This window comes from Salvelinus alpinus, chromosome 12, assembly GCF_045679555.1.
Source record: "Salvelinus alpinus chromosome 12, SLU_Salpinus.1, whole genome shotgun sequence".
NCBI classification, from domain to species: Eukaryota; Metazoa; Chordata; class Actinopteri; order Salmoniformes; family Salmonidae; genus Salvelinus; species Salvelinus alpinus.
The window spans coordinates 50,062,393-50,073,474 of NC_092097.1; the positions used below are offsets into that span (position 1 = coordinate 50,062,393).

The 11,082-nt window shown below is 42.7% G+C and overlaps 1 protein-coding gene across 1 annotated transcript; it reads right to left on the reverse strand.

The window, feature by feature from the left end:
• cyp24a1 (cytochrome P450, family 24, subfamily A, polypeptide 1) lies at positions 1-9,865 on the reverse strand. Its single transcript, XM_071336746.1, has 12 exons — positions 9,481-9,865; positions 9,119-9,309; positions 8,929-9,022; positions 8,735-8,828; positions 8,353-8,444; positions 7,144-7,255; positions 4,892-5,043; positions 4,178-4,344; positions 2,916-2,994; positions 2,597-2,794; positions 747-858; positions 1-351 (listed from the first exon to the last, which is right to left on the reverse strand). The coding sequence occupies exons 1-11, from the start codon at positions 9,739-9,741 to the stop codon at positions 748-750; spliced, it is 1,551 nt and encodes a 516-aa protein (XP_071192847.1). The 5' UTR covers positions 9,742-9,865; the 3' UTR covers positions 1-351; position 747.
• Positions 9,866-11,082: the final 1,217 nt, after the last annotated feature.

Below are 11,082 nucleotides of genomic sequence, written 5' to 3' on the forward strand. Positions count from 1 at the left end.
TAGACTTTTTACATATATATAATTTACCATAAGAACAGAACATATACAAAAGTCATAATTTCATTAATATATTTGACATAAGAACAGTTGTTTAAGATTAGTGGGCAGTAAGTACAGCTGCTGTATAGCACAAGTAACATAGTGATCAACACATAGACTAACTGTCATATTTAATAGTTTAAATAGATTTATATTAGTTTGAGATATATTGGACAGGATTACATAAATATGTATTTATATCTGATATAGTTCTTTGTTATTTACAGAGCAGCAATATATGGAGTCTCTCGGGACGTTCAGGCCCAGAACTATCATCTCCCTGTTGTGAAGTCCAAATGGTCTGTATTTGATCTGTTCGGGAAAAAACAACATATGGAATCAAATGTAATACTTAAAAACATGCTGATATGTTTCCTGACTGTTTGCGAGTTTAATGTAACTTTTTTGTAGTTTCCCCCCATAAATGAATTATATGCTGTATTTATATGTTATATACATTTGAGATATGTTATATATACAGTACCAGTCAAAAGTTTGGACACACCTACTCATTCAAGGTTTTTCTTTATTCATATTGAATAACAGGTAGACATTACAATGAATAACAAGACATTACAATGACTAACAGGCAGACATTACAATGAATAACAAGACATTACAATGACTAATAGGTAGACATTACAATGATTTAAGTCTTAGTATATGGATGATTTTGAAGTATATTCAAGAGCGAGTTTTATTCTTACCTCATCGTCTGATGAAAGCCACAGGGAGTTCACGGTTGGGAACTAGCAACCCGGAATGGATAGCATCAACTGGTTCACAATCTGTCGCCACAACTTCATAATCTCTGACCACCTTTATAGAAAGAGGGGAAAAAGAGCAATCGTTAGATAATGAAGGGCATGTAAAAGGAACATCAGTATCAAATGAGGTAAGAGTCACATGGTGAAATAAAAATATTTTTCAAATTTGAAACACATTGTAGAACAACGTCTTCTTGGAACAACTTATATGCAGTGTTTTCGGAAAGTAAGACTTTTTCCACATTTTGTTACGTTACAGCCTTATTCTAAAATGGATTAAACTGTTTTTTCCCTCATCAATCTACACTCAATACCCCATAATGACAAAGCAAAAACTGGTTTGGGGGAAACTATCACATTTACATAAGTATTCAGACCCTTTACTCAGTACTTTGTTGAAGCACCTTTGGCAGCGATTACAGCCTCGAGTCTTCTTGGGTATGACGCTACAAGATTGGCACACCTATATTTGGGGAATTTCTCCCATTCTTCTCTGCAGATCCTCTCAAGCTCTGTCAGGTTGGATGGGGAGCGTCACTGCACAGCTATTTTCAGGTCTCTCCAGCGATGTTCGATCGGGTTCAAGTCCGTTCTCTGGCTGGGCCACTCAAGGACATACAGAGACTTGTCCCGAAGCCACTCCTGCATTGTCTTGATTGTGTGCTTAGGGTCGTTGTCCTGTTGGAAGGTGAACCTTCACCCCAGTCTGAGGTCCTGAGCGCTCTGCAGGAGGTTTTCATCAACAATCTCTCTGTACTTTGCTCCGTTCATCTTTCCCTCGATCCTGACTAGTCTCCCAGTCCATGCCGCTGAAAAACATCTCCACAGTATGATGCTGCCACCACTATGCTTCACCGCAGGGATGGTGCCAGGTTTCCTCCAGACGTGATGCTTGGCATTCAGGCCAAAGAGTTCAATCTTGGTTTCATCAGACCAGAGAATCTTGTTTCTCATGGTCTGCATCCTTTAGGTGCCTTTTGGCATTCTCCAAGCAGGCTGTCATGTGCCTTTTACTGAGGAGTGGCTTCCGTCTGGCCAATCTACCATAAAGGCCTGATTGGTGGAGTGCTGCAAGGAAGGACGTTCCAGAGGAACTCTGGAGCTCTGTCAGAGTGACCATCGGGTTCTTGGTCACCATGCTGACCAAGGCCCTTCTCCACCGATTGCTCAGTTTGGCCAGGCGGCCATCTCTAAGAAGAATGATTGAGGGCACTGTGGTACCTCTACACAATCCTGTCTCGCAGCTCTACAAACAATTCCTTCGCCCTCAACGCTTGTTTTTTGCTCTGACATGCACTGTCAACTGTGGGATCCTAAATAGACAGGTGTGTGCCTTTCCAAATCTTGTCCAATCAATTTAATTGACCACAGGTGGACTCCAATCAAGTTGTAGAAACATCTCAAGAATTGTCAATGGAAACAGTATGCACCTAAGCTCAATTTCGAGTCGCATAGCAAAGGGTCTGAATAACTATGTAGATAAGGTATTCCTGTTTTTATTTTTAATACATTTGAGAAAATGTTTAAACACCTGTTTTTGCTTTGTGATTATGGGGTATTGTGTGTAGATTGATGAGGAAAATGTTTTATTTACTCAATTTTAGAATAAGGCTGTAATGTAACAAAATGTGGAAAAAGTCAAGGGGTTGGAATACTTTCCGAATGCACTGTAAATTTAAAACCTGATTCAAGAAGCGAGAGTAATATTCACGTGTTCAGCACTACCTGCAGTGATATTACAATGTTGGCAACATGGCGGTCATTTTGGGGACACAGGAGGTTGTTCTTACCCAGCAGAGTGCCAACTGCAGCTGTAGCTCTGCCAGACGCCGCCCGATGCACATCCTCTTCCCAATGCCAAACGGCACATGGGCAAAGGGGTTGATGGGTCTGCTTTCTCTTAACCAACGCTCTGGCTTAAATAGGCTACTGTGCTCAAAGTACTCCTCATTGGCACCGAGAGCATGGCTGTTGATCATCAACACTGTCTGCAAATGAAAAACAAAAATCTTGATTAGACATCAATCAAATGTACATGTTAATTGATCCGAGACTGTAATCAACCGAACATGTGCTCTTAAATGAGGGAATTCGAAGTAATCCACTTACCCCCTTGGGAATGGAGTAATCCCCCAACACAGTGTCTTTGTCTAAGGTTCGACTCGTGAAGGGAACTGACGGCGATAACCTGCAGGAATTTGAAAACAGTGCTTGGGAATATAGCCTTGAAGCAGGGGGATGCATATACATGTAAGCTCTTTAGGATCAGTTGAACATACTCAAACCATTTCAAACGGAAAGTTGAAAGGAAATATAACTAATCCCCTGTCAAACGTTATAAGCATTCTCTGCGTGAGTTTACCTATTAAACTCTCAAAACACTTGTTACGTTTCAAACTCTTGTGACATCAGCACGAGATTTGGTGTTATTATCGGTGTGGTAGTACTAAGGTATTTAAGGACAACAACGTGACCCTACTGTTGTTGCTATAAGCTGTAGTGAATGGTCATCCTGTCATCATACCTCGTTATCTCACTATAAACTGTAATGAATGGTCATCCTGTCATCATACCTCGTTATCTCACTATAAACTGTAGTGAATGGTCATCCTGTCATCATACCTCGTTATCTCACTATAAACTGTAGTGAATGGTCATCCTGTCATCATACCTAGTTATCTCACTATAAACTGTAGTGAATGGTCATCCAGTCATCATACCTCGTTATCTCACTATAAACTGTAGTGAATGGTCATCCTGTCATCATACCTAGTTATCTCACTATAAACTGTAGTGAATGGTCATCCAGTCATCATACCTAGTTATCTCACTATAAACTGTAGTGAATGGTCATCCAGTCATCATACCTCGTTATCTCACTATAAACTGTAGTGAATGGTCATCCTGTCATCATACCTCGTTATCTCACTATAAACTGTAGTGAATGGTCATCCTGTCATCATACCTCGTTATCTCACTATAAACTGTAGTGAATGGTCATCCTGTCATCATACCTCGTTATCTCACTATAAACTGTAGTGAATGGTCATCCAGTCATCATACCTAGTTATCTCACTATAAACTGCTTGCCTACAGTTGTTTTTGAATTACCGAGGGCCATGGGTGGTTCGACATTACGCAACTACTCCATTGATTTGGAGTTGAGAAAAATGTATGTGTGTACTCCACACATACATTTAGTATGTGTCAGTATCGGCAACTGTATGGTTATTTCAGATTAAGATCTGAGGGGTACCGATAGCCTATAGCTAGCCTACTTAATGTGTTTTGCACTTGTGTTTGAGTGACATACAGTACAGTCTGTGACTGCGGTGTTGTTGTTTTTGCGTCAGTGGAATGTCTTACTGTACCTCATGGACTCCTTGAGGCAGGCCTTGAGGTAGGGCATTCTCTGGAGGTGCTCAGAACTGGGAGTCTGATTGGCAGGAAGAACTTCTCTAATTTCCTGGAGCAGCTTCCCCTGAGCGCATGGGTTACGGGAGAGGTTGAAAATAGCCCACAGCAAGCTGTTGGCAGTCTGGAAAAAACATTAACAGAGAGAGAGACAGAGAAAACAAGAGAAAACAAGAGAGAGAGCGAGAGAGAAAGAGAGAGAGAGAGAGAGAGAGAGAGAGAGAGATGTCAGACTCATTCAGAGAGATACTATGAACTGCATTCCATAGAGGGGTCCTACAGTTAATGGAGCTGAGGAATGTGAGGGGTTCCTCAGGGCCATTTCGTTCAAATCCGGACTGCAGACCAAATCACTGTTGAAACGGCTGTTTGTTTCTTCTCTCACAGGGAGGGAATACCTCTTAAAATGTGGAATGCAAAAAGGTCAAAGTAAGGAATGAAGTAAGGAGTAAAGTCAACAAAAATAAAGGATTAAGTATCATGTTTTCCCTGCTTATTGTTTGGAAAATAGAATAGTGAAATAGGCACTGGTGCAAGTGAATGATAAATCTGGCCCTATCCTTGTTTGAAGGACCGAGATTCAAAACCGGGTCTCAAGACTGTTAGCCCGCTAAAGCTAATGCCTAGGCATAAGGATTATCATGATTATCTCTGTTACATTTGATCCTTACCGTCTCCACTCCTCCAATCTGGAGCTCTGTGATGGCGGCGTACAGCTCCTTCTTGGACAGGTGACTGTGGCGGTAGATGTCACACAGGAAGTCGTCACTGGGCCCCGTTGCCTCTGTGTGGCGCTTTATCTTCTTGTCTATGTATACTTTGGCTAGAGACAACCGGAAGAGACAAACAGGAACTAATAAACTGATGGATATACACAGTATAAGGTAACAATGACTTCACATATGTATTATTTTTAAAGCTATTCTAATGGTCAACTTCATTCACCAAAACATGGATTCCATTTGAGAAAAGCTGCAACCAGTCATAAACAATGATAATTGTAAACATCTAAAAACATGAAGTCTATAGTAAACATGCCATAAAATGACCTCACTCACTTCCACTCCCTATCGCTTCTTTCAAAAGCCCTCAAAACAGCTTTCATCTCCTGAACTTGGCCACAAGTGCAACATACAATTGTTTAAGCATATGTTGCAGAACAGTGATTCAAATATTTTTTTCTGAATATCGATCTTAAGGGGGTTGGCCATCAGTGACAGAGTTGACAAGCCACTGAACGAGTTGACAGCAGGTACTCAAAACAGACATATTTTTGCCTCTAAAAATACAAGTTCAATACAAACATTTGTAAAATATGGAAAATTATTAATTTGAAAATCCCCAAATTGAGTTGAGTTGACGTTAGACAACATTTATAGAACAGAGTAGATGTTTTACGGAGTTGATAACAAAAAAAAAGAATCTTCATTCAAGTGGTTACCCGGGGGTGGGGAGCCCCCAAAGCTCATTGGCCCCCTGCCTCGGGTGTTGTGCTACGCCAGTGAGTATGTCTGTATGTGTGTGTGTGTGTGTGTGTGTGTGTGTGTGTGTGTGTGTGTGTGTGTGTGTGTGTGTGTGTGTGTGTGTGTGTGTGTGTGTGTGTGTGTGTGTGTGTGTGTGTGTGTGTGTGAGAGAGAGGGGGGACAGGCGCCTGCAAGCCACTGCCGAGCAAGCAACACAACAAACGATCAGTAGCAAAGCCCTGAGCCAACATTCCACTCCTCCCTCCTCCCCTCCAGCCCTCCATCCCGCCATCCCTCCCACTATTACAAATATTTGGGAGACCTCTCCCTCTTAGGTCATCCGGTTTACTACCACTCTGGCTGTGTCATGTAAGAAGTGGAGGGCCAACTGCATTGATCACAGAGGCACCCGGTTCATATCTCTCTCTCTCTGCTATCACCTGACTGGAAATGTGCTCAAAACAGTTTGTGGGTCATACGTCATCTGGAGAGCTGAAAAACACGCGCTGTGGTGTAGGGATTGGGGGGTTGCCTAGGGAGGGGTTTAAAGTGAATGTGGTGGGCTGAGAGGTTTCAACAGGGGGAGAGAGGACAGGGAGAGGAAGTTCCTTTAGAAGGAGGGTGGCTGGACGTGAGAGCGGGGGTTGGGGGGTTGATATGGAGGTTGTGAGTTTAAGAAAGGGGGAAAAGAAGATGGGGTTGTTTTAGACGTGGTTGGGAGCCAGATCAGGGGGCATTGAGGTTTCAGCTGGGACATGGAGGGGAGGTTTCAGGGGGGACAGAGGGGACGTGGAGTTGAGGTTTCAGGGGGGTCAGAGGGGACATGGAGGGGAGGTTTCAGGGGGGACAGAGGGGACATGGAGGGGAGGTTTCAGGGGGGACAGAGGGGACGTGGAGGGGAGTTTTCAGGGGGGACAGAGGGGACGTGGAGGTGAGGTTTCAGGGGGGACAGAGGGAACATGGAGGTGATGTTTCAGGGGGGACAGAGGGGACGTGGGGGTGAGGTTTCAGGGGGGACAGAGGGGACATGGAGGGGAGGTTTCAGGGGGGACAGAGGGGACATGGAGGGGAGGTTTCAGGGGGGACAGAGGGGATGTGGAGGGGAGGTTTCAGGGGGGACAGAGGGGACATGGAGGGGAGGTTTCAGGGGGGGACAGAGGGGAGGTTTCAGGGGGGACAGAGGGGACATGGAGGGGAGGTTTCAGGGGGGACAGAGGGGACGTGGGGGTGAGGTTTCAGGGGGGACAGAGGGGACGTGGAGGTGAGGTTTCAGGGGGGACAGAGGGGACATGGAGGGGAGGTTTCAGGGGGGACAGAGGGGACATGGAGGGGAGGTTTCAGGGGGGGACAGAGGGGAGGTTTCAGGGGGGACATGGAGGGGAGGTTATTTTAGAGGGATGGGGAGGGGAGTGGCAAGCGAGAGTCGGGGGCATTGAAAAGGTGTTAGAGGTTGTTTGTACCTGTGCTGAATATACGGTCCCATGCCATAGTGTGGGCCTGCCAGGTTTTGGTGTTCAGTTTTTTGTGGAGCTCCACTGGCGTGACCATCATCATCCCAAATGTGCTCATCATCTACGTAGATATATATATAGAGAGAGAGAGAGAGAGAGAGAGAGAGAGAGAGAGAGAGAGAGAGAGAGAGAGAGAGAGAGAGAGAGAGAGAGAGAGAGAGAGAGAGAGAGAGAGAGACTTTAAATGTACAATCAAATAAAGACATACAGTAAGAATGTATTGTTGCAAGTAACTATTCATTTCCAAGGTCTTCCTACAGTATTTCAATGGCAATTTATAGCACATGGCCATGGTTACTATAACAAAAAATGGTATGACCTTTTTTACGATGTTTTTGTCTCCTGCTTCCTGCATGTGGTATTATTGATTTGCTCCAGTAATTTACAGCCAGCCCCCACACGAGAGATAGTCTATTGCTACATCAGTAACTGTCGCTGTGGTGATTATAGCCCACTCATTCAAGTGAACTCAATGACCTGCGCTCTTTCTATAGGCTCAGAGAGCGAGCGCGCAATCTAGCTGTGTCACAAAAAGCCAGTGTTAAGGAAGCTACTCTAAAAATATAGTTTACCAAGATACACATTACTTCACACTGGAATAAGTTAAGCTACACTAAAGCTTCCCTTTATAAAAAAAAAATGTTTAATTAACTAAAGTCACTTTGAACAAGTAGTTCACTGCCTCCGAACTGCTTAGTGAAAATTATAACATGTAAATCTGAAGTGTCATAGACGACAAATTGTAAAAACAGTTCAGTAGAGTCAGATTGTTAAGATAATTAAATTTTGTAATTTTTCCTATTAATGACAAAAAGTGAGAATTAGGCAGGTCTGAAATTATTGACTTCTTCACATATGTTTTATTATATTTTTGCAACAACAGTAGTTTGTAGTTCCAGTAGTTAGCTACACCGCTACATGGTAAAAACAGTAGTTAACATTGAAAACACAAGCTAAATTATAATTTAGTTCAACTACCACCAAGCTACTGCAAAATGGAGTTAAATTATTAGTTGAACTACGTGTAGTTCACTACTTCCCAACACTCCAGAAAGATCACTAAGGTTATCAAGTCGGGGTCTTCAGCTGCGCCCACAACACAGTCTACCGTTCACTATGCAGATAGTAATTCGATGTGTAAAATCAATAACCACTTACTGTTTTTATGGACATGATAAAGGTCATAGCCTCCTCGTTGACGTTGTCATGCAGAAGTCCGAATCTTTTGTCATAGAGCACTAAGCAAATGGCTGTAAGCATAACGAGGATCAACAATTACATCATAAACATTTGAAAACATGAATTGATTAACAACATAAATTGATTTATGAATGAATTAACTCTTCCTGAGTAACAAATCATTTATACCGTGTATTCATTCTAATAAGAGGTTTACTAAATTGTGTTTTTTAAAACAATAACATTATATTTAGAATAATGTAATGTATTTAATACATCTGAATTACATATAAGCAACAATTGATATCTAGCTACAAATATGTTATTTATTTATATCCTAATCATTCAATAGAGTACGTACTCTCCATTGACCATTTATTCAATTCGAAGTACAAGTCCTCAAATCGTCCATTGTCAGTCACTTGTCCAATTCTACTAACGAAATCCACCAACACCTACATTTTGGAGAGAGAAATTACAGTAAATACCAGACATTCTTTGATCAAATTCACGTTGAACTGTACTGTTTTAACGCAGAGAAATGATCTTACAAACCTGATTTATTTTTCCATCAAGTTTCGCGACTTCGGTGGGTTTCATCAATTTCTGCTGAAATGCGCTTCTCACCCTCTGCCAGTCTTTCCCTTCCCTAAAAATCATGCGCAAAAATATGAGCTATTTTATCTGTATACTTCTGCTAAGCAAATAGCTTGATATCATATTAATATTGAAAAGTGCTACTTACAGAATAAGAAGTCCATACGCCTCGTCTCTGAAGTCTCGGTATGCTTTCCAGGGTTTAATCTCCAGACGCTGCGGGTAAACGCTCTCCTTTCTGTACAGCGTTTCCAGCAAACAAGGTGCGCCAATATGGACCGATTCAAAGGAGCCGAGTTTCATCCGGAAAATCTTGCCGAATTTCTTATGGTAATCAATCTAAAAGAAAGAAATATCATTCACAATACATTTAATTCACCCAAAACAGATTTGATTATTTATTAAACTAAATTAACAAGTGTATATTTTCTCTCGAAAATGACATTTTATTTTCAATGCTTAATCTTATTATTCCTATAGCCTAATTATAATAATTGTTTTATCATTTACCAATGCGTCATGTTGTCTTTGCAGCCCTCCTTTGCGGAGTAGTTCTATCAAACTGCCAAATAAGGGCCAATTGGTGGGTCCAGGTATCGAATAAAGGCTCTGAGTTTGCGAGGGAAGACTTTGTCGACAAGGCGCAACGACCGCAGCATCCTTCGAGTCCAGGACGCACACTGAAGATGTTGGCTTGAACTGCTGCAACCCAACCGTGTTCTTTTTTAACAATTCGACTATCTGTGGTACCTTTTGGATTTGTGCCCTCATTCTCAACCAGCGATAGGCTAATAGAGGATATATTCTGGGGAACTTGACGCTCAACACGAATTATTGTATTTGCGTAAGTTGTTGGAAACTTGGAACTGCACAGGCTTCTCGTTTCTTGGAACTGTCACACCTTCCACAATATATATATACTCTGAGAGTGTTTATTCCGGACGAACCCGTAACCAATCAGGGATCAGTCCTGCATGGTGTAGCCGTTGAGCCCACACCATTCATTTATGGATCAATGTTGTGACGATCGCATGACTCCAGATAGACGGAGGAAGTGCCCTTGCCCCCGCTTTATAAATAAACATATCGGCCTAAACTGAAGGTGAACGGAAGGTGAAGCGGTTCGCTTGAACCATAGTGGAGTCCACCACGGGAGGCTGCGGAGGGGAGAACGGCTCATAATAATGGCCGGAAGGGAGCAAATGGAATGCCATCAAACACCTGGAAACCATGTATTTGATGTATTTGATAAAGGTCCACACATCCTACTCCAGTCATTAACACAAGCCCGTTCTCCCCAATTAAGCTGCCACCAATCTCCTGCTGACTGTCCACAATTGGGAAAACCAAAGGCAGTATTACTACTGTACCACAGTTCTGTCATTTGCACAAATATTTACTTAATACCCTCAGCTCATACTATTTGGCAATGATGTGCAATTCCTACTATTTGGCAAGGATGCACAATCTGTTTTTCCACAAGTGATAAAAAATACATTATATAGACAAAAGTATGTGCACACCCCTTCAAATTAGTGGATTTGGCGATTTCAGCCACACCCGTTGCTGACATGTGTATACAATCGAGAACACAGCCATGCAATCTCCATAGACAAACATTGGCAGTAGAAACCGTCATAGGATGCCACCTTTCCAACAAGTCAGTTTGTCAAATGTCTGCCCTGCTAGAGCTGCCTCGGTCAACTGTAAGTGCTGTTATTGTGAAGTGGAAACTTCTAGGAGCAACAACTGCTCAGCTGTGAAGTGGTAGGCCACACAAGCTCACAGAATGGGACTGCCGAATTCTGAAAGACGTGCGTAAAAATGTCCTCGGTTGCAACACTCACTACCGAGTTCCAAACTGCCTCTGGAAGCAATGTAACTGTTAGTTGGGAGTGTCATGAAATGGGTTTCCATGGCCGAGCAGCTGCACACAAGCCTAAGATCTCCATGTGCAATGCCAAGCGTCAGCTGGAGTGGTGTAAAGCTCGCCGTCATTGGACTCTGGAGCAGTGGAAACGCGTTCTCTGGAGTGATGAATCACGCTTCACCATCTGGTAGTCCGATTGAGTTTGGCAGATGCCAGGAGAACGCTATCTGCTCCAATGCATA

Bases quoted from the DNA above. Each gene is read 5' to 3' on its own strand.
- cyp24a1 (XM_071336746.1), bottom strand. From the start codon at position 9,741: ATGAGGGCACAAATCCAAAAGGTACCACAGATAGTCGAATTGTTAAAA. The intron at 8,445-8,734 runs GTACGTACTCTA...TTATGCTTACAG, and splicing joins GAATAAATGGTCAATGGAGA to CCATTTGCTTAGTGCTCTAT. The intron at 4,345-4,891 runs GTAAGGATCAAA...TGTTTTTTCCAG, and splicing joins AGATTGGAGGAGTGGAGACG to ACTGCCAACAGCTTGCTGTG.